The sequence below is a fragment of the Martes martes genome (assembly GCF_963455335.1).
Source record: "Martes martes genome assembly, chromosome: 6".
Taxonomy (NCBI): domain Eukaryota; kingdom Metazoa; phylum Chordata; class Mammalia; order Carnivora; family Mustelidae; genus Martes; species Martes martes.
Genome location: NC_137893.1, coordinates 122,920,988 through 122,948,139, shown reverse-complemented (window position 1 = coordinate 122,948,139; position 27,152 = coordinate 122,920,988). Strand labels below are relative to the sequence as shown.

General features: G+C 41.8%; 1 protein-coding gene across 1 annotated transcript; it reads right to left on the bottom strand.

Moving 5' to 3' along the window:
* Positions 1-1,708: 1,708 nt before the first annotated feature.
* Positions 1,709-17,215, bottom strand: IRF4 (interferon regulatory factor 4). The gene is made up of 8 exons (XM_080806404.1): positions 16,985-17,215; positions 15,568-15,754; positions 14,629-14,717; positions 13,768-13,912; positions 10,802-10,909; positions 8,058-8,411; positions 4,742-4,854; positions 1,709-2,648 (listed from the first exon to the last, which is right to left on the bottom strand). Exons 1-8 carry the CDS (start codon positions 17,198-17,200, stop codon positions 2,505-2,507), a joined length of 1,356 nt encoding a protein of 451 aa, XP_080662530.1. The 5' UTR covers positions 17,201-17,215; the 3' UTR covers positions 1,709-2,504.
* Between the last annotated feature and the right edge of the window lie 9,937 nt (positions 17,216-27,152).

Below are 27,152 nucleotides of genomic sequence, written 5' to 3'. Positions count from 1 at the left end.
ATCAAGTTAAGGAATGAGGCAATCATTCATTTTCAAAGTCCTGAGACAGCTGTCAGGATTCTTTACCCTGATTATTTAATAATTCATTCATTAACACAGTCTGGATTTCTCCAAATTAAAAAAAAAAAAAAGTCAAAGTAGATGGGACTAAAGAAGAGAAAGTGGAAAGTGGCCCAAGTCAAGAGTATTTTCCAGAAAATGTAACTCCAGTGTTAAAGCAGATTAATATTAAGAAAGAAAGAAGAAAGAAAAGAATTCACAACAATAGAAATCAAGCATCTACTTTGAGAATTCAGAAGACACAGCACCCCTGGGACTGATAACAGAGAACTTCTCTGAAGCGCTGGTGTGGGGTTAAATATTCTCCAGGGAAGAGGGCCACATACACTGGGGCCTGTGTCACAGTTGTTCCTAATTTTGTTTTCAATTCCCCCTGAGGATAATATATCCTAAAATACTTTGCATCTATAAGATGTATAAATTACTGCAATTCACAAAATATAATCTGCTGTCCATGTGTATTCCCTTTTAGCTGCTGATGAAATTCCTTAAACTGTGCTATGGACTGCATGGTGGTGGAGTTCTGTAACGAAAATGCCTCTAAAAAGAGTGAGGTAAATCTGTGTTGTTAGGTTAAGAGAGCACTGCATAAAAGTGGTTGCAAGGTGATACTATAAGGTTTTTTTGAGCTGATGTATATCTATAGAGAAACTATTGGAAGAATAAGTCAAACTGTTCTTGTGGATATTTTAAGGGAGCAGGATTTGGGCTGGAAAAAAGAAAGAGGATGTTGCTTCATTTTTGCCTGTCTATATTTACATTTTCTGTAGTTAATATGTATTATGTTATTAAAAACTCTTTGGGGTTCCTGGGTGGCTCAGTCAGTTAAGCATCTGCCTTGGGCTCAGGTCATGATCCTGGGGTCCTGGGATCAGTCCCACATTGGACTCCTTGCTCAGCGGGGAGTCTGCTTCTCCTTTTCCCTCTGCCCCTCTTCCCTGCCCATGCTCTCTCTCTCTCACTTGCACGCTCTCTCTCTCTCAAGTAAATAAATAAAATCTTTGGGGAAAAAAAAACCCTCCTTTTAAAAGTTAAAAAAAATGACATTTCCATGCTTAATTGCTTACTAAACTGGATAAAGGCTAAATATAATCTGTCTAATGCAAGGAATACAGTTTGTTGAATGAATTTTAAAATATAGATTAGAAGAAGAGTGGCATATATTTGAAAACTACTAAGTCTTTTGCTGTGCCTGAAAGTAATAGCAGTTTTTTTGTAGTATATAAAAATATCAGTTGCCAGCATCAGTCTCAACATCTGTACTTTTCCAAAACAATCAACTAGGAAGTGATCGGGTTTACTTAAGCATGTGGAGATCTTAGTGATTCTATAAAAAGATGTATTTGGAAAAAGCCCCGTAATTTTAAGGCCCTGTCAAACCATATTGGCATGAGGAAGCATATAATATACAAAATAAGCAAAAACAGCGCACTGAGTCTGCAGTTATGCAATCAGTGAAATCCTGTCATCATCTTTCCTAACAGAGTTCACCAAATTGAAAAGCATCGGCTCCTCCTCTTTAGTGTTGTCATGGATAACTAACTGATAGCCAAACAAAACAAACAGGGTAAGAGGGGAAATGTCACCGAGTTTCAAAAATACATCTTTAGTACTTGGATTGTTGATCTTTTTTTTCTTTTTTGAGAAAAAAGCTTTAGCAATAATTTCTACAGAATGAGAAACAAAAAGAAAAACAAAAAATATCTTAAGCAGTCATTACAAGATTGTAGAACTGACAAAAATATACTAATCAAGTGTAGCCCTAATGCTTTCTGGTTCCAGAAAATACAACTGGCTCCCAGGGGCACCCAAGGAAAGAGAGCAAAGAGGGGGGCAGTGAGAGACAGGGCAGGGAAGTCCATGCTGGGGTGAGACCCAGGCCGGGGAGGGATGATCAGCCACCCCAAAGCTGGAGGCACTGTGGTCGAACCTCAGTCAAAGATTCTCTTTCTAACAGCAAGTATTTTCTACAAGAGCAACATCTTCTATGTGCATTAATACATTTCTTTTGCGGGCAGAGTCACTTCAAATTTAGATATTATTTCCCTGAGAAATAGTACAACACTTACGTGCTTTTATCCATCTAGTTAGTGGTCAATACTGAAACACAAGTTTTCTCAATTTTCAAGCAAAAAATAATACACATCAAATTAAAGATAGCATTTAAGTAAATGTAAACACACCCTTTGGTCAATTTTCACAGTAATCATCAACGATGGCAGTCTGTGGAAGACCCTGAAAACCATTCTTCCTTTTTGCATAAGCCCATCTGTCAATTAGATGGAGCTGGCCTTTTTACCCACATTCTTGCTGAGGTTCTCCTCAAGTGTTGAATTGAAGCCCCAATTTCCAAGTTTCTCAAAAGAAGAAGAGGGATTTCAACCAGCTTTTCCTGTCAAAGTCAGATATTTACAATGAAACAAAATCACTTGTCTTGACATTTTTCATTCTTGAATGGACGAGTGGCGAATAGATCTGTGATAATCCTCTGGACTGTTAATGTGTTCAGGTAAATCATAGCCCCTCAGGAAATGTCCACTGTTTTGCTGAGCAAAATAATATAGTTGTCTGGCTAGTAGAGGTTCGACCTTTAATAAGAGATTTTAAAAAGATATTATTGAAATATTCTTTTTAACATCCTGTAATTGGCTCATCATTAAATAACTCAGTATCTGAAGATATGGTAAAGTTAAATCCAAAATTAGGTGCTACACAAATCAAAACATTCTGAAGAAGTAATATTTTGTTAACTCTTACATACACCATAACCTATAAATAGATGCTACTTAATTCTGAGTTTTTACTCTAGTTAAAGTCAAAGATGGTGCTTTCAAATTAATAGCTAAACATAAAATTTATGTTTAAGCATAAGCAAAGCAGGTAAAATGACAAAATTAAAAGGAAGTTTGAGGTGATTAATGAAGTTTGAGGTAACTCAGAATAATTTAGGCCAATAAATTTTTCTATAACCACCATTTGACAAGGATGAGGGTATAAATCCTGAACAATTTACAATTCTTGGATGACCTAGATAATCTGTATAAGATAAAGGAAAAAGAAAGGAGCAAAATCTATACAAACAACAACACTGTTATTATGGGGAAAAAGATTGATTCTTCTAGTTTGGTGATTTATGTGTTCATATTCACTAAAACAATTCAGCTTTCAGAATTTTCCTTAATTTACAGCATCTAAGAAAATTGAATACTTTGTTAATTAATTCTGCTATTAAATTGAGCTGCTGTTATTTGATATATAGAAACTTAAGCATAATTCATATGAAATACTTGAAATAAATTAAATCCATAATAAAAAGAAGTAGGAACTCTTGGGTGTACACATACTCATTTTTCTTTTCCATCCCAGACAACTCAATTCCAGGGACCCTTGCTTGAGGAACACATAGTTGCCTAACCCAGTGGAGGGCTAGTGCACCCAGCAAACCCTTAAAATCAGACTGATGCAGGGGGTTTTCACCAGATTTTGAAACATTATTTATCAATACCAAGTTTACTTGGTCATTTAATAACCCTAGCTGTTAATAAGATATCAATTATTATATCAATTACTAGAGATAATTCATGAAAAAGCTCTAAAGTCTACAGGACTATATTTTTGTTGGTTGGTTGTTTGGTTTTTGATTTTACAATCAAGAGGGGGTACTGTGTGTTTAAAATTAGATAGTGTTTTATTTCAGTTGTCGATAAAAAAACATTATGAGAACTAAAATATGGCCTGAATGTTTCTATTATTGGGTGTATATATATATATTTTATCTGTTACTGCTTATTGTCTGGGCTCATTAATAATTCTTTTTTTTAATTCTTTTTTTTTAAGATTTTATTTATTTATTTGACAGACAGAGATCACAAGTAGGCAGAGAGGCAGGCAGAGAGAGAAAGGGAAGCAGGCTCCCTGCTGAGCAGAGAGCCTGATGCGGGGTTCGATACCAGGACCCTGAGATCAAGAGGCTTTAACCCACTGAGCCACCCAGGTGTCCCGGGCTCATTAATAATTTTTGAATGTATGTAGCAATGTAAAGTTTTCAAATTCAAAATCTTGTGTATTCAAAACTCTGTTTTTTGTGACAAATTTATTCCAAATGACCCTATTATAAACTCTGCTAGAGAACATTGATCTACTTAAATTCGTTGACAGAGTTAGCCTCCTCCAAATAACATAGGACTCTTGGTTTCCATTAGTTAAATAATTTCTAAAAATCCAGAAATAAAAGAGGATTTGGAAAAAATTGGAGGAAACTGCAAAATACTTAAGTCAATGGACAGCTTCCCATTTGGGAAAAGCTTCTCCATCAAGTAAAGATCAGCTAGACAGCATTTTAAAAACAATATTAAACATGGAGAATTTTAAAGGGAAACTTTTTATTGCTAGTCCTTTTAAATCCTCATAAAATGGGAATAGGACAATATCTTGATTGATATACAAGATGGGAAGAAGGAAACCCAAGATTGCAGGTTTGTGATGAGTAAACCTCTAGGGCTGGGAAAAACATGTGGATCCCTGAGCTGTGCTTCCTGCACCATTCACTGGGCCATGTTTTTTCCCTCACAATTTTCCTGTCACTTGACATATAGTTTTCATTTGAGACTTTTCTAACTGGGACACTGCCCTTGTTGAAAAACAGGGAAAGCCAATCATTTGAATGTGACTAAATACCCACGTGAGCAGTGATGAGCTTCCTTTGCCTCTGAGGATCTGGAAACTCTTCTCCGAAGCACAGAGTTACCTGGAATCTTGGCAGAGGACGGCCATGGTGAGCAAAAGCTTGCAACTCTGGAGAAGCCCCAGAAAAAAAACAAAATAAAAAACAAACAACAAAAAAAAACTGATCAGAAACCATCATTGAACATGCCAGGTTAAAGAGGAAGCAAAACTAAAATAGGAGTGAGTATTTTTCATTTCTCTAAGTTGGGTTCATAATTTATAGACCCCAGATATGGAATTGCATGTACGTGTTCATAGGTGTGCTTTTCCTGAGAGAGCTCCAGGTTTCACTCGATTCTTTTTTTTTTCTTAAATTTTATGTATTTATTTGAGAGAGAGAGAGAGAATGGGAGAGAAAGTTCGAGCAGGGAGAAGGAGAAGGAGAAGCAGGCTCCTCACTGAGCAGGGAGGCTGACACAGGGCTCAATCCTGGGACCCAAAGTGAAGGCAGATGCTTAATCAACTGAGCCACCCAGGAGCCCCTCACTCGATTCTTTAAGGGAAATATGGCCTGCAGATTAAGAAACCTTCATTTGCAGCACTGGACCCATGAGAGTGCAAAGGGTAGCAGAAAGGAGTGAAGGATGAAGAAAAAGGAAAAGAAATGTAGCCATGTTGAGGCAAAAGAATAATTTATACTAAGGAGAAATTGTATTTATTTAAAAAATAAAAATTGTCTGATTACTTAAAAATGTCATCTCAAAATTGCTGAGCCATCATAATCCAATATCTGTGCCACTCAGGACCTCTCCATGATTCAGGCATCTCTGAAAATGCTTTACTGTTATCTTGGGGACTGAGCACCAGTGATGGGCAGCTGTCTTCTCCTTGGCACTAAGCCTAAACTGTGGGACTTTGAGCTGACTTCTTGCCCATCTTCTGGGACAGATTTGAAATGAAAAATGTAGTGATGAGACACTAAGGGCCCCACTTTTGTGGATATGTATATCCTGAAGACACCACTCTTACTCTAAGGATGTAGAACAAAGACTGTTGGAAAGACACATGTGCAATCCCTGACATTGATCCATGTTGCTTTGCCCATATTCAAGATGACTCTTAAGCCTCTTAGCTGCTCCTATTCTTTCCTTTCCACCAGAGTTAAATGTTGTGTCCCCAAGAGAAACACACATGGTTGTTGCTACAACTTCTGCAGAACAGTATGCACATGCATCTTGATCAGATATGCACCCTTGGGCTTTGCCTTTAGGGGCTGTCCCTAGTAGTTTGCAAATCCTGAATGGGGAGATATCAAAGATCTTCACTGTTCTCTTCAACCGAAGAAAAGTTTCTAACTAACTCACTGGACTGTTTGACTTCCTGCTTCTTTTTTTTTTCTTCCAGAATTCAAATCAAACCTAACTGACTTAGTCAGAATGTGTAAAAGGCGTTCACACTACTGAGGTCTGAGACTACACCTACCCAAGCTAATCAGAGTGGCGAGTTGGCACAATTCTCCGAAAAAGTCATGTCTCAAATGCTTGATAACATGAGAACATTCTGTGGGAATCCTTGATTATGCAGAAGCTGGTCTACACAGCAGCAATTTTTAAGTTCACAGGTTCCTCCTTGAACCTCAGTGAATACTTCAAGGTAAGAGGTGGCAATGAGCAAAAAGCACAGCGCATGGTTACAGGGGAAGAAAAAAAACAACTCTTGCTCAAAGACAAATACTAAATTCTAGGCAAGTGAATTCACAACCTACAGATGTTCACAGCTTGTGCATCACGCCTTTCTGCTTCTTGCCTGTATCCAGCTCTCAGCGACTGTGACTCAAAGAGTACTTATAGCCTACTTAGAATGGTAGGATTCGAACTTCCTAAAACATACATGGTAAGGAAAAATCACAGAAGCAAGTGTCATTCCTCTCGGATACCTTAACTAAAGCCCAACCCTGCGGCTCTGAATCCAAAGAGACCAAGATTCACAGTCTCTGAGCTGATCCAACCAACCCCTCCCACCCCCGCATTGACTCTTTCAGACCCTTTTGCATACTTAAGAGGTGCAGACAAGATGTCCCTCAGTAGCTCCTGAGACTCTTCCTTGGGTTCCCACCATGACTGCCATACTGGACCCCAGGATGGACAAAACAGTCGTGGCACAGATTTGGAGGCAGTTTTGCAGCTCAGAGGGAGAAAGGGGTGTTCAGGCCCAATTGCCTTTCTCACTCTGGTGCTGCCTTGGGGAACCAGAGGCTCAGTTCTCCCCCTTCCTCTTGTTATACATCTTAGTCAAGGGTTAGTCATGTAGGGACATATTTGTTTTGGGGCATCAAAAGAGAATTTGGATGTGCCTACATGAATTTGGGCAACTTAAACCCAAAAGGCTAAGCAAATGTCAACAATGTCAAAGCACATAGATGCTTCATATTTTTATTTTAAATAAATTGAATCAGGAAGCATATTCAGGGAAAGCAGAGGCACATGAAAACCCAAAGACACAGGGTGTTACTGAAGGGGCACTTATAAAGAATAGCTTAAGGATAAGGTACAGAATAAGGGACAGAAAGCATTGGCAGTTAGCTGACAGAACAGCTTTCTCCCTCCAAAGAGGCATCATCAATATAGATAGCTAAATTAGTATTCTGGATGAAGCTGCAACAATACTGTGGCCAGTGGTTTCACAAAAGCCAGTCTGGGGCTAATTTAATTGTCATGAAATCAAAACTAGAAAAACAAAACTTACTGGTTTTAGAAAATATTATTTGAAACACATCATAGAGATAACTCAGAGCTTTCTCAAAAATTTCCCCTTTGCAAAATTGGTTCCACATACTCTATACTTAGTCCCACCTGCTGGAGGGCATATGCATAGGGATAACACATCACATAACCAAGAAAGTTAACAATACACTTCTAACCTTTATGATTTTCCTAGGAACCCTAAAAAAGCTGAACTATCAGCAGACATGTTTGCTGAGATCATACTGCCAATAAAGTGTGAACCTTTTTAGTCTGTGACTATTTGTTGAATACCAAATTTCAAGTTATCAGCCTGAACCACAATCCCCTTAACCAATCTCTCTCCTCTTCACACCCCTTTGTTGCTGGAGAGGACCAGGTGGCAGAGGCAGAGGTGAGAGATGAACAAACAAAAAACCTATTCTCAGGTCATGCCAGGTCAGCTCAGGGGTTAATAGAAGGAAGACCTCTGTCTGGGATGGGAGTGACCTTCTGTTTCGACCATGGTGGCAGGGTGTTGCCCCCTCCATTCTGTCTCTTAGGCTCACAGGTGTGGGATGCTCCTTTCTAATAGATCACTTGGTGCATTACCTGCTAAAAATTGCTGTGTGTCAAAGAGCTTGCAAGTCTGGTCCCTCTCCAGTTTATTGGGTCGGTCACTGCAGAGTGCCAGAGGCCCATCCCAGTAGATCCTGCTCTGGCACAGTCTTTTGGCATAAAGACCGTCGGGGGCCATCCAGAGGACCACACCCCTTTCCAGGTGGCTCAGAAGTTTCTCGATGTTTTTCCTCTGGCCATTGTCTTCTGGGTAGGGGAAAAGGACCTGGTCCAGGTTACTGGCATCGTAGGTATGCCCATGGGAGATCCGACAGCCTTCTGGGCTAGACGTGGTCAGCTCTTTCACCAGGATCTCCCGGTAGTACAAGCAAATGTGGAGTCGACAGTCTGTAAACACAGATTTCAAGGTCAGTGCTAAGGGACCAAGGAGCATTGGCTATACATCAGGATGCCAAGCTATTCAACCAGAACATGTGTATTTGATGGGACACTGGTGTCCCAGGATACTCCATTAAAAGCAGAAAGTTCCAGGGTCAAGGAAGTGTAGGAAATGCTGCACACTCCCATCTCCCTCTGGGAGTCACAGACAGTAAAAGATATTAAGGAAATCCTGCAAGAAATTTATTTAATGTTGTCTAACTCAGCATTTTCCAAATTTGTGTGACCATGCATTTTTTTGTGGAGGGGGATCGCACCGTACATTAATTTTCTGCACAATATATTTGACTTGTATTAGAGAGCACCACTGGTTAAGAACTTTCTGTGTCATTGTTTTGGTGATAATGATAGTAGTCATGACAACAATTATGTCTAAAATAGTAAGTCATGTACCACTGAACAGAATTCATCTTTAAGCATGGCATTCAGTTTTAATTTTGGAGGAAATAAACCCTAAGTCTAATTTCTATTAGTAAAAAGAATATAACGGTGTTTCAAAAAATTAACAAAAATGCTTACCTAAGAAACTACCCTAAAATATCAATATGATTCCACTTACATAAAAAAAAAAATTATACATACAAGTGCACAGTGGTGATTTCTATGTGGTAGGAATATGATGTTTTATTTTCCATCTTTTCTTTTCTGATTGTCACATTAGTTTTTATGCTGTGTATGTATGTACTACTTGTGTAATAAAATCAATTCATGTGGAAAGAAAAGAATCAATGAAAAAAATGTTCTAAGGTTAAAGTCCCACTAGGCTTTCAAAATCTGCCTTGAAAATAACTATGCTTTTTAAAACATTTAACGAGATGAGTTCACTTATGAAATTTTTCTTCAGAATAGGACCCACAAACTGAAAGGACAACAAAGCTAGGTTTGCAAAGGGTCCCTTAACTGAAATGCAAAAGGGCTTCATGTATAGGCAATAGCTACCCACCCATAACTGTATGGGATTTAAAAATAAATGGGAATTACAGTTCTCCAACAAATATGCTCAAGGTCGATAATTAATTTGCATTATGCACACCAAAAAAAGAAACCCACAAAACCCTCTTATTCCTCAATGGCAGGTTTTGAGACTTAATCCACATCACTATCTCAATTCTCCACTTCAGTTTCTGCTGCTGTAAACACACTAGTGGAGAGCGAGCACAGACAGTATACTTTGATGACAGTGAGTGTTGGCCATTTGAGGTGACTTACAGGGCAGGTTTCATTTCATTTAATGTTATCAGAAATTATGAGGTCACAGTGACATAAATAGCTGTTTATTTCCTACTTTCCAGGCACCCACATAGGTCTTCAGTGTTTAAGAGAAGGGTTAGAAAGTTTCTAAAATTAAGCATGAGATTTCCATCTCAAAACATCTCCCCTCCATCATTTAGGAGCATCTAAGAAGAAAGGCAGCAGCCTCATTCAGAACTTCAGAACTGAAAAGAAATGGTGAACCTGGAAGCAAGAAAGTTACCCACAACTTTCTGAAACCTTCAGAATTTACTTCATACTTTTCTATCATTGATTTTTAAAAAGCCCAAGGGGCAAGGTCAGAATTCTGAGGCTAACTTAAGGTATTCATTTTTAATGTAATTACAAATCTCATTTTAAAACAACTCAAAATACTATCTAAAAAATAACTATATACACACCACATACGCTTAGTAAACCTTGAGGTGCCTTCCTTAAAACAGGTAAGATCTTTGAGCTTGCAGAGATTCTTCTAGAAATGAAACTTTAAAAATCAGCTCTAATCCAATTTTTTTGCAAAACCCATCGAATTTCAGAGGAAGACTGACTGCAAGGCTCACAACTTTTAGGCATATGAATGTGATAAAGAGAAAGGAGTCAGAACTCATGTTCCCAGGATGCCAGAGAGGAAGAACTATTTGTAGCTAAACCTGGAAGGATGATCAGCTTTTTAAAATGAGAAACCTTTGCATATTCTTCTAAGAAATTATGCTACATTGTGAGGATGTTGGCTGAAGGGGGGTGGATCCCTGATATATAAAGCTGAGGTGTTCACATTCTTGGAAATTCAGATAAATGTCAGTGGAAACCTTAAAATGACTCAGTTCAAACCAGCATTTAGAATTGGCATCAGAATCAAAAGCTAGCTTCCTAGTGCTAAATCTTCTAATGATGTTCCTCATTGATGGAAGTTGGGAGTCAGATTATGTCCATACCCACTCTAGTCCCCAGATGGAAGAAAGCCAATGTGCATGGTCTATGCTCAGGAATACCCCCCTCCCCAATCAAATATACCCAAAGGTGAGGGCTGATCCACAGCAGAAGCCAGCCTCCTGTGGGGGGCCTCTTGAAGGGAACACTGCACTCACCTGAGAGCGCCAAGGCTTCAGCAGACCTTATGCTTGGCTCTATGGGGATTCCAGGGGCCTGGGACTCAGGCGGGGCACAAGCATAAAAGGTTCCTGTCACCTGGCAACCTGCATTTGTAAATAAGAATCAGATGATGTCTAAACAGAGTGAGTCCCACGACGCATAGGAAGGTCTCCTCTCCCTGGGGGTGCACCAACTCTGGGAGGGAGGGGCCGAGTGCCCTCTAGAACTGACCGGTGACATTCTCAAGTGACAAAGACAAGTTGAAGTCCAATCATAAAAAACAAGATTGAAAGAGGAAGGAGACTTTTCATAGCTTTGGAAGGAAACTTGGAATAGTCCCTCTATAATTTTCTCTTTCTTTTTTTAAGTTAGTTAACAGCTTAATCACCTCACATAATTACCATTGTATGTGTTCATGTGTGTGCTATATAGTGGGAATATTTAGATCTACTCTCTTAGCAGTTTTAAATACAATAGAGTATTGCTAACTATAGTCACCATGTTGTGTTTAGATCTCCAGAACTTACTCAACTTTAATTGAAGTTTGAGCAACTTAGAGCAACATCCCTCCATGTTATCTGATAAACAGGATAACTTAGGCTCAGAGAGAGTCATCCTTGTTCACACCGCCAGTTCACAGTAGAGCTCAGGTCTACCTGAGTTCTGATGCCAAAGAGTCCAATTAATAACTTACAAATTGTTTAGTACACATTTATTTAGCTTTCTATTACTGGCTTCAGGAAGAAAATTGAACCATAGGTCTTGGCAGCATAATAGCTGTGTATCACAGTTATTACAACAGTAATAGAGAAAGAATATGTGATAAAACATAATTTTGGTGATTCTTCATTTAATGCCAACTATGCTTCAAAATATATCTACCTATTCCATATTTTTGTACAGTTTGAGGCATTGCCTTGTTAAAAAGGTTTAGTTCCATATAGCCTGATGCATTAGACTCAAGTCTGAATTTCAGAAACACCAGTTTAATGTTAGCGAACTCCTCCACTATGGAATGGAAAGCAACCTTTGTTGCAAATCACTCTTGAAAAGCTAATAAAATCAAATTCTGTGCTTTTTTGTAAACATGCCACTAAAAACAAATTTTAAATGACAGTATACTTCATCAATCCCATAAAGCCAAAGGTGACCCGAACATGATTAGAAAAACAGGAACTGACCAAATAGTGAAGAAACAAATATTCCTAGAAATACTGAAGGATCTGAGTCTTGACCCATCTCAGGATATCTATATAAATATCTAACTCAAAAGTCCTAGAAGTTTGTGTTTTCCTGTATTTGATACACTGTGTGAAGTCTTCTCTGCACTTAGCTAATTAATGCTTCCACTGAGTGATCTCATTTTGATGTCTGGGAAACTCCTATGAGCATGGGACCACATCTAATCCAGAGTGAACAAAGCTCTTTGGACCCCAACACCAGCACTAGTCACCTTACGGAGACTGTTTTCTTTTCTTAGTATTTATTCATTCCATTCTTACTACCACTTCTAATCCCCAAAATAACTATGATAGGCACACTATTTTTTTAAAGTAAACTCTACCCCCATGTGGGGCTCAGACTCATGACCCCAAGATCAAGAGTGGCATCTTCTACCAACTAAGACAACCAGATGCCCGCTGGGCACACTACTGTTTAAGAGAACTACACTAGCTCAATAATTTGCTGACATCCCAATAGAGGAAAGGCTTGAGCACAGCTATGTATGCCCATTTTGCAGATGTATAGAAAGAAACAGACCAGTGAGATTATCGGCCCTGTCAACATTAAGAGATAATCCAGGAGGGAAGACTGACAAAATCTATAACTTTTTGTCAAAGATTATTCAGGGAAATAAAAAATATTAACCTATCAAATGGATAATTAAAAAAAATATGGCCAACTAGTTTGACATCTGAGACCCTCTGTCTTAAATGAAAGAGATCTGAGGTTGAACTCCAGCCCCTCACTTTCACTGGGTAACTTTCAGCATTACTTACATTCTGTGAATTTGCCTTAAGGGGGGGGGCAGTTTTTAGTTGCCTAGGATGGATCTCTGTGATGTTTATTATTTTTATTTATTTACCTATTTTGAGATTAGTGTCCCCTTTATTTTTTTTCCTGTGGTGTTTATTTTTTTTTTTTTTAAAAGATTTTAATTCATTTACTTGAGACAGAGAGAGCGAGAGAGAAAGCGCACGAGTGGGGGGATGGGTTGCAGAGGGATGGGGAGAAGCAGACTCGTCACTGAGCAGGGAGCCTGATTCTCAATCCCAGGACCCTGGGGGATCCTTGGTGGATCCTGGGAACCATAACCTGAGCCAAAGGCAGACACTTAACTGTCTGAGCCACTCAGGTGCCTTTTTCTGTGATGTTTAAATAAGATCTCATGTAAGGCAGTTCCCAGCATAGATCCTGGCACAAGTAGGCCAGGTGTCAGTAAACATTGGAGTCCTTCCCCTGAGGACTTTAACTCTCTCCTTCACTGTACATGAGGTCTTTCCTAGCAGCTCTGAGAAGGACAGATCAGGAGAGACCAGGGCCCTTTGGCCAGGTTTGTTCTGTTGGGTGAGCCACAGGCCTAAAAACCAGCCCCAGCAAACTCCTTACCATTTTCTTTTTCTTTTTTAAATTAAATTAAATTTAATTTAATTTAATTTAATTTTTTCAGTGTTCCAAGATTCATTGTTTATGCACCACACCCAGTGCTCCATGCAATACGTGCCCTCCTTAATACCTACCACCAGGCTCACCTAACCCACCACCCCATCCCCTCCAAAACCCTCAGTTTGTTTCTCAGAGTCCACAGTCTCCCCCTCCGACTTCCCCCAACTCACTTGTCCTCTCCTTCTCCCCATGTCCTCCATGTTATTCCTTATGCTCCACAAGTAAGTGAAACCATATGATAATTGACTCTCTCTGCTTGATCATTTCACTCAGCATAATCTCTTCCACTCCTTACCATTTTCACAAGCTGGGCCTTGCCAGTGGTGGCTGCGGGATCCAAACGTCACAGGACATTGATACGGGATTTCTGGGTGGGGCTGATCAGGGACATACTCTCTCCAGCTTCGGTCATGGGGTGGCATCATGTAGTTATGAACCTGCTAAAGGAATATGAGGGAGCAGCTGAGATGAAAGGCAACCAGCTGGACAAAGTTCAATTGCTTGGTACTGGGAAAGGAGGGGGGCAGATTCTTTTATATTCAGACTCCTCACAGAATCTCTAATTTGGCTGAGAGCCAAATCATTTTACCATCTCAAAAGACTTTGGAATGAATAGCTCATCACACTAGGTGGAAAGTAGCCATAAAGAATCAAAAAGCACAATGAAGACAGTGTTATAAAGTAATGATTTGTGTAAAGCTTCATCATATGGTTAAACCTGGCACCAAAAGTACTGCAGGGAAATTTGCTTTCTTCTACCCACCAAAGTGAATAAAACAGAGCTGTAATTCACATGAGAAAAGTCTGAAGACATCAGCTGCCCTGTGGTTTCACATGATAAAGCACTACTTCCAAAATTTTCATCTTCCACAAAAGATCTGTTTCCCAGATTTCAGAATCAGTAGCATAGGTCCATGCTAACAGGCAGACACATCCACTTCTCCACTCCTTAAAACCAACACCTACAGTAACACCAGGCAGAAAGTGAGACATTCATCCAATGATTGGGGATTTGGGTTGGCTGATTGAGTAACAACAAAAACAAAGTGCTGCTGTTTTGTTTGTGTATTTTTCCTGGCATGTGGCTCTAGCCGGCTCATGTGGCCTCACGCATACCCAGCCTTCCCTTCTAGAAGCCCTGTGTCCTCCACCATACCTGAGCTGGGAGTGAGGTATAAGGAGACGTCATGGTGTAGGGGTGGCTCATGGTCATCTGTGGGTCCTCCAGGGTGAGCTGCTTTGCTCCTATGTGTTTGGGCAAGAGGCAAATGGCAAAGTGTGAAAAAAAGGAACTGTCTTAACTAAAAGTGAAATCTTAGAAAACACCTGAGAGTTTAATTCCTAGAATGCATAATGGTGTTGACAAATAAGGTACTTTTCTAGTAATTCCCATGGGCAATTACTTGTTCAGGTTATTAAACTGATTTCTACAAGGTCTGACCTATGTAAGACAGGTAGAGAAGGGAATGAAATGTGTGTGAATGCACTTTGTCACATAAAGGGCCCCACCCAGCAAGATGTTTCAGAAGTGAAGTCATCTGTATGGACTGCTTAAAATGCAGATTCTTGGGCTCTACTCTGACACACTGGTCAGAAACTTGGAAAGAGAGGATCTGAATTTCAATAAGCATCCCAGCTGACCAGAGTACACTCAAAAAGTTGACATTTTTATTACTATAAATAATAATATATGGATATATGTACACTTCTTTTCTACAGAATGGTTAATCATGAAACACTGTTAAGTAAAGATAAAACTCTGAACAAGTTTTCCATATTTTGTTTGAAAAATTTGGCCCATATCTTACACCAATAGAACTAACTGAAAAACACGTGCACACACATGCATGTGCAAACACCCACAGGTAGAGAGCTGGAATCTGAGAAATCAACCTATACCAATGCCACAAGAATTTCAATTTATGACCCTGAGAACTTGGGCAAAGAGCCTCGTGGGCTTGAACATGAGGCAGAAGGAAGGAAGTATAAAAGAAAAAGAGAAAAAGAAAAACAGACCCTCAGAATGAAATAAGGCCTGAAAACTGAAAATTGTCAGGCTGCCTATATTCTGTGACCCCAATCCAGTAAGCCCTACCTTTTTTTGCACCCTCAGGAACAATCCTGTATACTTTGTAGGGGTCTGAGATGTCCAGCTGGCTCCTCTCCACAAGTTCCTCGAAGTCATTGCTCTTGTTCAAAGCACACCGCAAACGTGTCTTCCAGGTAGGAGGGTCTGGCTTATCTATGCCTTCTCGAAACTTTCCTTTAAATAGTGCCCAAGCCTTGTGGGAAAGAAGAGGGGGAAAAAAGTTAAAATACAGGTCTTAAAAAAAAAAAAAAAGAGAACCTAAGCATAATATTTCTAAAGGAAAGAACAATGCTCAGTTGCCTCAGATTTCTACTGTTGCTCAAAACATGGGACAGAAATACACCAGGTCTCCTCCAGGTAAACTACTTTCCCCCTTGGACACTATCTTTGCTGAATTGAAGACAAACGGTTTGAGCATTCTCTAGGTATTTATAAGAGGTAGGTGAGATGTGGAGGGTCCCTGGAAAGGGGCCCTAATCACCCTCTCCCCTCACAGTGTCTGAAGTGAGTTCCCCTGGAACTAGGGGTGAGCTGCTACACATTGAGTACATCTGAATGGTCAGATACTCTGAGAGCAAATTCCAGAGGAAGTCCCCTGAGTCTGTTCTGCCTGCAGGTGGTGGGGCTGGGTCCTAAGGCACAGTTCATTGGGTAAACTGCTCTAGGGGAAAACAATCATCATACACACACACACACACACACACACACACCCCTAGAGAAAAATGTCTAGATACTTGGAAAGAGGGAATCAGACAGAAACAGATAGAAACACATATGGAAGGACCAAAGAGAGCTAGAAAGATAGAGAGACCGACAGAGAGGTAACTAAAGAAAAAAATATATATATCCAGAGAGAAAGACCTGCAGAGAAAAACAGTGAAACGGAGAAAGACAGACTAGTGAGAGGGACAGGAAAACAGAGACAGACTCAAGCACACCTAAGGGTGCTCACAGAAAAGAAACTGGGAGACAAAGAGAGACACATGTTGACAGTACAGAAAGATGCTCCGATGGAGGCAGAGGAACCCACATAAATGCAAACAGGAACCCTCAAGTCAGCGCTGCTCTCCCGGGGGCTGAGCCGCCAGACATTTATTTCCCTGCTGCTAGAGCCATCCGACTCCCTTGGTACTGCTCATGCCACACGTTCAGGATTGGTACCTGGTCCCCCGTTTCCAAAAACACTACAAAGGTTGAAACCTCTCTTCTTCTTTCCTAGCTTCTGCGGATTGCCACCTGATGCTCCCGGACCGCCCGCCCTGCGGGGCTCATCCCATCCCGTCCTTCCCGCGCCATCCCCTCTCCTCTAAGAACCGCCAGGCGCCCACTGGGATCGCCAACGAGTCTCGGTTGGGGATCCATCCGCCTCTCTGGGGCCTTCCCTCCACCCCCACCTTGGCTGGGCTCCCCTCGTGCTAGTAACCTTGAAGAGGGCGGCGTCCTCCTCGCGGTTGTAGTCTTGCTTGCCCGCGTGCTTCCAGGGGATGCGGAAGATGCTCTTCTCCTCGTTCTCCCACACCAGCCCTGGGTACTTGCCGCTGTCGATCTGGTCGATCAGCCACTGGCGGAGTTTCCCATTGCCGCAGCTCACCGAGCTCATGCCGAACTCTCCTCCTCGGCCGCTGCCCTCCAGGTTCATGCCCCGCACTCCGACTGTCGCCCTCACGCGCCCAGGATCCGCCTCCTGCACTCACTCTGCGCGGCAGAGAGGCGGGCCAGCCGTTAGCCACCCAGGCACAGCGCTCGGAGCACCTTCTCAAACCCTTCTGACAACGACCACGAGGCCCTGGAGTCTCCGAGATAGCTAGGAGCGCTCCGTAAAAGTCGGTGTCACCAAAGGCCCCTGAGAGAAAATACCTTCTCAGTTGGCCCGGTCTCATCCCCTTGTCACTCCCAGTCCTCAGTCTCCTAAGCGTGCCTCCCGCGTAGTTCATCCTGCTACCCCACCTTCTGGATTCTCCATTCTTGTGTTACACACTCCACAGACCAAACCCTGCCCGGGCAATACAAGTCTTGCCTTTGCGCACACTGCGAAATCCAGCCGCCACCCCTCTGGCACCGTTTCCGTGCTCACTCAATTCCCGCTCTTCTTTGCCCATTCCCAAACCGTTGCCAATCCATTTCTCCCATCATTGTCAGTTACCGCTCTTGCCCACTCCACCATTCACACTCCTTTGGTGGGCCTCGCGCACCAAGAATCTCGCGCGTGTCTGGACATTCCAGGTGTTCAGCACCAGCAACTCCTGCCTGGGCCTTCTCCTCCCATACCTGCACTCTCTGCCCCAAGAGAATCCCCGAGCATTCACCAGCTAGCAAGGACTAAGCGGGCACTGGGAGCAACACGCGGCTGAGACCCGGCCCAAGGCAAGGAGCGCAGCCAAATAGCGGGAGATTCTGGCGCGCAGAGTATCAGCCAGACCCAGGAGGCCCTCGAGAGAAAGCGGAGGCGGGGAGGGAGCCAGAGGTTCTCAGAGGGCACGGGTTGAGGCAGCAGAGCGCAGGGCCCCAAGTGGCCCAAATTTGGAGCTCCTCCTCCACCGCCACCAGTCGGGGAGCAATGTGCCGGAGGCCAAGGTAAGTTTGGGGCCTTACGGGCCGCAGAATAAGGAGCCCCGGATTGAAGCTTCTGGAGTAAGAGACTGTCCTTCATCAAGAAAGCCTGCCGTGCTGTATAGGTCCTTTGAATGGCCCCGCCTTGGCCACTCCTGGGGCCCTGACAGCCTCTTTATCCCATCCCGTCCAGCGCGTGGTCTCCCCCGGGTCTGGGCGGGGCGGAACCACAAAGTGGTGAGGGCAATGCTTGGGCATTGTCCCGGGTGGCCCTCCACAGAGCTCACACAAAGGTCCGGGGGCCCAAAGCAGACGTAGTGGGAATCGGGGCTCCTTCGAGGGGCATGCTTCCTCTCGGGTCCTAAACTAGGGGCCCCTGAGCTGCCTCCGAGATGGACTCCGGGACCTCTAGTCTCGCGCTCCCGGTTCTCTGTAGTGCCAGCCTCACATCCGTTCTCCTCCCCAACCCCAAGCCTTACCTCGCCCCCAACTCGGAGCTGAGGGCAGCAGTGAGTCCCAAGTTCAACTGGTGAAACTAAGTATCGGAGGTGGGAAAGAGGAACTTATAAGGCTTAAAAGCCCGCTGGGGCGGAGCCTGGGGCGGGGCTGGGCGGTTACGAAGGCGCCTGCCGGGTTGGAGCGGGGTAGGGGGTGGGGGGGCGCTGTGAGCAGAGACTAGGGCACCGCGGGAGAGTCCCGGGGCCAAGACTAGAAGAAGCATGTGTTGACCTTAGAGCCCCCTGCGATCCACCTCGCGTTGCGCGGGGCGAGCGCACCTCGAGTCGGGCGTGCTCGGCTTCGGGGACCCTAATGTAGGGAGGTTTCCTGCCAAGGGGAAGGCGCGAAATGGGGACCTCGCCTGAGCACTAGGTCCTACGGGAGCCCGGTTGATAATAACTAATAACAGCTAAACAACTGCGATGTGGTTAGGACGGGAAGTGGGGGCGTGCAGGAGCGGGAATCTGGAGTGCAGGGGACTTCACTTGAAGAGCATGTAACCAAAAACGGAGGAATTGTCCACATCGTAGAATGGTGGGTGGATGGCGGCACTCTTGGAATCGTTAACTGTTGCTGAAAGCCTGCTCTCCTAGGTGTTTAGAGAACATCCTACCATTAAAAATAAAAAGAAGAAAAAGCATGGCTCAGATACTTTAAGCTAGATATAAACTGTGGCTCAAATACTGTGTGTCCGTATGTTTGAAATGCGTACAGACTTTTGGATCTACTGAACTGGTGACTTGAGTTTACTCAGAAAGACAGTGCATCGCCCCTAAAATTTCAATTTGGGCAACACGAAAGAGTTGGGGGGGGGGGGTCACGAAGTATCCAAAGGCTTAATTGCTTCTGGACTTCAGTTCACTTTAAAATGACATAGTTTTAACATCAGTCTGGTAGGAAGCAAATTTCTACTGGGATGTAAATGTTCAGAATAGAAATAATATTTAAAAGGACATGCGATTTTACTTAATTTTCCAAGATGGCCTTAATACTAAAATTAACTCCCTGTGTGCCTGTCCACTAAGTTTTCACCAGAGCATCTTGGATGCTGCCAGCATGTTTATGTACTTAGCAATTTCAGGTAAACCGTCAGATCACTGGTTTCTATATGATTTTAGACCACCACCACCCTAGGTCAACTTGCAACTTTTGAAAAGCTTTTGATTTCACTTACTTCTCATTTTTTCTCTTTTAAACTTACATCTTGGCTTAATGCCTCCTATCCAAAGAAAAAACTAAATTGAAGCTAGAGCAAAAGAGGCAGTGAGGCACAGATTAGGTATGCTTTTCCTAAAACTAACGGACTTTCTCAGAAATTAACAGGATGCCATATTTTTATTCACTCAAGCAAGTTTTCCATTCTCAGAGTCTATGTAATAAACAACAGAGTTTTGTTCAAAGAAAATTCTGGTCACAACCTGTTTTTCTTCCTTTCTTTTCCTTTCACAGATTCATTCACTCAACAAATATTTTTTTGAGCACATGCCACATGTCATAAACTGTTGTAGGCACTTGAGATACTTAATTGTACACAACAAAGATCACTGACTTTGTGTTGATTACATTTTAATCAGTGTGTTACTTTTTCCAAAAGTGTTCTCAACAGACAGAAAGAAATTGCTAAGAACAAGAATGGCAAATGAGCTTTTTGCACTTTCCTCCACGTGTCTTCTGCACCAGGTTTAGTTTCAACATTTTCTTCACTCATCTACTTATCGAAGTGCAAAACAACAGTCACTGTATGCAACTTTCTGAGACTTCACGTCTACCTTGCTTTAAAATGTGACTGCTAATCTTCAACGCCATCTTCTGGTTTACTCATTTGTCATGTTGATCTGCTAGAAGCGATTTTTGTTTTGTTTTAATGATGAGGGGAATACAAAGAATAATACATTTTAAACACTAAAACTCTTGATGTCCTCATTACCACTACTCCTACCCAGGTAGGAGTTGCCAGTTACTCACCAAAGACTTACAATTTAGTCATAGTTGAAACAAAAATGACAAAAGTTTTTAAAGTTGAGCATCCCCCAACCCTCCTCCCCAATACATACACTTGAGTAAACCAAAGGTTTCTTCAGTAACAGTAAAAGACTAGACATTTATCGTCAAATGCCACAACTTGTTAAAAAGTGAAAACAAATAGGAAATCAGTAAATTGAGTGTCTATCTCAAACAGAAGCTGATCACTACATTCTGTGAAGAGATTTTTCAGTGAGTTGCCCAGAAGTTGTAAATGGAGCCTAATCTGAATGGAGCATTGTAATTTTCAATTTACATGACCATAAAAAGACTGTTAGACAGGTTACATTTACTTAAATTCAATATGTTAACAAGTTAATCTCTTAAAATTCACATGCAAGAAAAATATTTTTTAAAATTTTATTTATTTGTGAGAGAGAGAGAACCTGTGAGAGAGAGCATGAGCAGGGGGAGGGACAGATAGAAAGGGAGAAGCAAGCTCCTTAATGAGCAGGGAGCCCCATGTGGGGCTCAATCCCAGGACCCCAGATCATGTCCCGGGGTTTGTGATCCGAACCAAAGGGACACACTTAACCAACTGAGCCACCCAGATGCCCCAAGAAAAATGTTTCTAAAAACCCATACTATACACAAAAAATAAATTATGGAAGTCTTAGGGTTTGTTTTTTGTTTTTTGTTTTTTTAAGATTTTTTATTTATTTATTTGAGAGAGTGAGAAAGAGAGAGCACAAGCAAGGGAAGGGCAGAGGGAGTGGGAAAAGCAGACTCCTGGCTGAGCTTGGGGCTGGATCCCAGGACTCAGGGATCATGACCTGAATGGAAGACAGATGCTTAACCAACTGAGCCACCCAGGAACCCTGAAATCTTGTTTTGTTTTTGCTAAAGCTATTTTCTCCCTAATTCATTTTTTTTAGTGTATTTTTTTTAAAAGATTTTATTTATTTATTTGACAGAGAGAGATCACAGTAGACAGAGAGGCAGGCAGAGAGAGAGAGAGGGAAGCAGGCTCCCTGCTGAGCAGAGAGCCCGATGCCGGACTCGATCTCAGGACCCTGAGATCATGACCTGAGCTGAAGGCAGCGGCTTAACCCACTGAGCCACCCAGGTGCCCCCTAATTCATTTTTTAAAGGGGGTGGCACTACCTATCTATTAGTAATATTATATGTATTATATGTAGTACTAATGGTATTACATAATAGTATACCATATACTGGTATAGTATTATATAATATGCTACAGTAATATAGTAATATGCACTATATACTGTTCTCCTATTCAATATATTATAGTAATATAGTATTATTGTATTACATTATATAATATTATAGCATGATTATTTTATGATACTATTGATAATTAAATACTCAAGTATGAGGGTCCGCTAGATCTGGTCTAAATCCATGAGGTCTTGGGTGAACCATTTAACCAAAGTCTTACCTTCATATATTCAAGGAAAGTAATGGCTTTCTTACTTGTGATAATGTGTGCTGTGATAATGAAATGATGCTTAGCCCAATGCTTGACATGTCCCAAGTGTTCAACAAATTGGGACTATTATCATTTATGTTGTGTTTCCACATTTAAGGAAGTTTCATAGACTTTATCTCATTTGATCTTCCAACCAAATCTGCCTAGAAGGCAGGGCAGGCAATATTCAGCCCCATTGCACAGATAAGGAAAGAGGTCTGCTGAGGTCCAAATAGTTTGCCGAGGGACACATTCTGGCCAATAGTTCTTTCTCATAGTCTACAGGCATTTGGCTTCTTGTTGCATCGATATTTCAGAACCAGCCTATGAGTGCAGGCCTGTCAGTCTGGAGGTGGCATGTTCATTCCAGTTGGGCACTCACTGGTTAGGACAACTTGGGTAAGATGTTGTTTTCCTGACCTTGTTCTCCTTGTCTGTGAAGAGGAGGTTGGCAGCAGGCAATCACTGAACCTTCCAACCCTAAATAAATTTTTTTTCTGCTTTAACTTGAAACCATTAATGATATTCCAGTGGCCTTTTTGGTTATGGTAAATTCCAAGTAAGAAAAGCTGTTTGTTTTTGTTTGTTTGTTTTTAAGTAACTGACTTAACCATTGGTCTTCACTCTTTGTGAAGTCATATTCACTTTGAGGAAACTGGAGGAAAAAAGTACTGCTTCTCAGCCACTACTCTCAAGTCTTTAATCTTTTGGAAAAAAAAAAATCTAATCTTATAAGCAACTTAAACAGGAGATGGAATACACTGGAAGTGAACTTATATGTTAAATGCTTTGACTGAACACCCAGTTTAAAGGAATTGATTTGATCTTTCTTTGTAAAGTGATAAATTTGAATACCAATATGGTATGTAAACATGATTTTTTTTACACAGAGTAGCATACACTTTCCTAATTTAATTTGCAAAGTGCTCTGAATTTCTTCAGTGAAAGAACTTTGCAGAGTTCCATCATGAGCATTTCCAGAACACAAGCTGTTCAGGACTAGTTTGTGAACTCTTTTAGGCCACAGAACTAATATATGTGGCTTTTCTTAGGCAGAGTATAACCCACTTTCAGGCTTACAGGAAATTGTACTGGTCATTTTTATCAAATATTTAATAAAAAGTCACAAAGTCAAAGAGGTTAAGACAATGTTGTCTCCTTTCCCTTTGTTTATAAACAACTATTCCCTTTTCGTCTCCTCTTCTTGCCGGTATTCCAAGAAGTCTCTTTGTGACATTTCTTTTCTCTCTGACTTGTTATGTAGAGACATAAGTAATGACGTGGTTTTTAACAAGGGACCACTTGATACTGCCGATTCCCTTCACCAAGACAACAAAAATTCAAATGCAATAACTCTGGGTATTTTCTGAAAATTGAAGCAATAGGTGAAAACCAAATAGGTTTATCTAATTCCACCCATTTGTAGCAGTTCATAATGCTGGTTCGTCATCAGCTGTTTTTTCAGCTGAATATTGTGGAACAACACACCATTATTTTTAAATAAAGTTCTGCTTCTGAGATTTAAGGGCATTTTGGGAGGTAGAGTATATCTTCAGGAAAGGTTAGATTATGCTCTGATAGCAAGTCCCTGAAATCTCAGGGGCTTACTACCAAGCAGGACTACTACTTGTTTACATGAGTTATTTGCTGGCTGGTTATCACTACTCTTGAGAATATGCTTTGGTCACATAGCATAGAGAAATAATACAGGTAAAACCACACACTGATTCTCGAAGCTTTAGATCACCGGTACTCATGTTCCCATTATGAGGTAAGAATTACACTGAAGAAGAATTGCCTGTAAGTAGCATCTATAAGGTAGGAGAGAGGAATGGCCAGGAGTGCTAGGAGGACCCAGGTGAATGACAAGTTCTCAGACAGGGGCAGATGCAGAGGTAATTAGAGGGAAAGAAGAGTACATAAAAGGTTCTGTGGATATGGTATAACAAGGTCAGAGATAACTGGAGATTTTCCAGGCTCAGAGATTGGGGGAATGATATGACCAAGAACCTAAATAAAGAAATCTGGAGGAGGAAAATGTTCATGGGGGACTAGACAGAAGACATTTGAAATGACATCCCAACATCCAGGCTGATCTAGGTAGGTGCTGTAGTTCCTTTAGGGTCACTGTACCTTTGATCTCTTAGCATTTGAAAACACAGAATTATTCCTTGCTCACTTTGAACCATAGCATTTAAATGTGCTGAGTGCCTTGTAGCAATGAGCTCTAAAAATGAATGTTGTTTTGCCTTTAAGGGCATGCTTTTGGGGACAAGAATACAATGGGATCCTCACTTAAAGACTGAGGACTCTCTGGTGAAACAGTAGCAGACCTGTGGATGGAGGTTAGCTTGTGGGACTTATAGGAATTAGGGAGTAAATACCTATAGGCTAAATACCTATGGAGTCAGGAGAAGGAAGCAGGACGTGGCAGGAAGAGAAGCTAACTAAGAGGCAATGTCTACCAGAAAGGTCTCAGCCAATGCTGCAGAGAGGTTTAATGGAAGAAGTGATCTTAGAGCCTAACTTTGCTGGGAGATCTGGGGTTTCTCAGGCAGGGTAGGGTGGAGGTACATTACAGGTAGGGGAACTGTGGACAATGACCAACAGGCTAGGGAACCCAAGCTTTGGTGTAGGAACTAGAGGGAGATTTGGCACCTGGAGCAGGTGGAAGAGGAATGGGTGGGAGAGGAAAGACATTCTGGCCGTTTGGGGAGGATTCACAGAGGGTGTTTTAGAGTGAGAAATTGTTAGTTCCTCCTTTGCCCCATATGGCCTCTGTCACACAGGAGTTTAAGGGCTTTACACACATTAAGTGATTTTTTAGCAAGAGTGACTAAGTTTATTTTAACTTGGGTATTAGGAAACTCAAAAAATCCTCTTTTCAACACTCCTCCACACATGTTTAACTTAAAAAATCTGAACATATTTTCTTTTTAATGTTCCAAGGCATTAATAAAGGCAGCTGATTTGTCCTGTTCCAGAAGTGTGAGAGGGCTACCCAGGCTAAGTCAAGTGGAAATTTGATTTGGACAGTGGTTTTGATACGTTCTCCACCTATCCTATAAAGCCACCGGCAGCTTGGAATGGACATCTTTGGAAGTTTGATGTGGGATCCCTGCTTTGGATCTTGAGCTAGAATAAAGGGCTGGCCCTCCAAGGGTCTTCTGTGTCTGCCTGGGGGTGAGTGGGTATTCCCCTAAGGCAATGTAGCAAGGCACATGCCCACGAGGCCACACACTCATTCAAGTCTGGATATTTGGGGGGAACACAGAGGGCAAAACGGGATTAGATTAGAACTTCTGCCCTTTCAAGCTCACTGATGCAGCTTGGAATTTTCCCTTTAGACTCTTGTCCACCAGTGTCAGCCTGTTGGCAATGCCAAGCCTCATTTCTGATACTTCAGAGAGGCTTGTGACATATTTGAATATAGTCTCAAGAATTTTTCACTATAATCCAATGGAGAAGTAAAGCAGGCATTACAACTCTACTTCAGAGAGGAACATTTGAGATCAAGGGGTTTTTAGAGGTGTTCCTGTCAACAGAAGGAACTGGGCAGCAAAGAAAGCCCTTGGCCACATGGCTCGCTGATGTCCACAACCAGACCTCTGAATTTGCACCCGCCATTCTGCCAGTCTTGCTTTCTCTTCTCAGGGTGGTCCTGAGGAAACAAAGCCACTCAGACTTGGCCTTTCTTGTGTTTTGGTAGTCCTGCAGGCTTGGCTTTTGCCCCCTGCTTTTTCTTGCTAACTTACTCCTCACAGTGCAGAGTGCTGCATGATTTTGCCCCACTTGCCCCTCACCCCCATGCCCCTCCCCTACAAAGATGAGACAGAAGGTGGGACTGCCCAGAGAGCTTCCCTTCCGCCTTATCTTCCTGTCCCAGAGGGAGTTTCTGCTTCCACTTATAACATGTTGATACGGCTGAATGAGTGAATAAAGTAATAACTGGAGGTGGTACCATGATGCCAGTTCTGTTTCCCTCTGAGCATTGCAGTCAGGTCCAAGTGCTTGGTAAGATGTATGTTTGGACTCTGCCTAGCCATCTCACCTCAAACTTTCAAAGTTTTGAAAGGATATGTGTGAACAGGGTAGTAAGACTTGTGAAGGAGCTCACGGTCCCTCAAGGATGGACATAAGTCATGTTGGTGGCATTCAACTGACAAGGTACAGTTGCACAAAATGTTTGGGCATTCTTGAAAGGCATGTGTTGTTATAAGTTGTTTTCCATAATGCTTACCCCATAGCACCAGATAATGGCACTTTTTATGAACAGCAGAGGGCTTTAAGAGACTGATTCTGCTCAGAAGTGCCTGCTGCCTCCAGTGAGAGGTGAGCACTCCTCCCTGCAGACCTTGTGAGTGCCTCACCAGTCCTTCTCTCCTCCCACCCATCTGGGTCCTTTGTGTTAGCCCCACCCTGCTATTCAGGCTATCTTTGTTCTCCTGCAATACCTCCCAGGCACCCAGCTCACAGAACTAACCTATGTTAGTGAACTAACCTGTGTCCTTCTTCCAGTTCAAACTGAAATTGTGGTTTTGAAACTCCCTTCAAAAATTCCCCCTTTCCTCTAAATGTAGTGTTTTTTTTCTTCAACTCTTTACAAAATATTATTCAAAGCCAGTAGGCAGTACATTTTGAATATCCCATGGATTCATCTGTCCTTTTCTGCTCTCCAAATTTGATTCTCCGTTTTTTAGTCTCATCTGTCAAGTGTAAAAAGGAATCAACTTCTATAAAAGATAAGGCCTCAGAGGGGTTATGCTGTGAACATTTCAATTAAGCTTCTTTGGCAGATGTACTTTGCTTTTATCTTGAACAATTAATGTGTCACTATAGTCCCTAACAGTGTAGTCACAGTTCATAAATGAATTCTTAAAGGTTGTACTTGGGTGTGTTCATCCTGGGTGACCTACACAGAACTTTTGGGAGGCTTAACATGCTGTATTTTGTGAGTCTGTGATATATATGAACTCTTCATTTTATAAATTAATACACTGTACCTTGTTTGGGTAAACTTTTACTGTTTATTGGCTTCTTTCTGTAGCATTTGTAACAAGAGTCCCACCAGTACATCCTTTTTTGCCACCAT

Bases quoted from the DNA above. Each gene is read 5' to 3' on its own strand.
- IRF4 (XM_080806404.1), bottom strand. From the start codon at position 17,200: ATGAACCTGGAGGGCAGCGGCCGAGGAGGAGAGTTCGGCATGAGCTCG. The intron at 8,412-10,801 runs GTGAGTGCAGTG...CTGTGTTTACAG, and splicing joins TGAAGCCTTGGCGCTCTCAG to ACTGTCGACTCCACATTTGC. The intron at 2,649-4,741 runs GTGGGTATTTAG...CTCTTATTAAAG, and splicing joins GGAAGCTCATCACTGCTCAC to GTCGAACCTCTACTAGCCAG.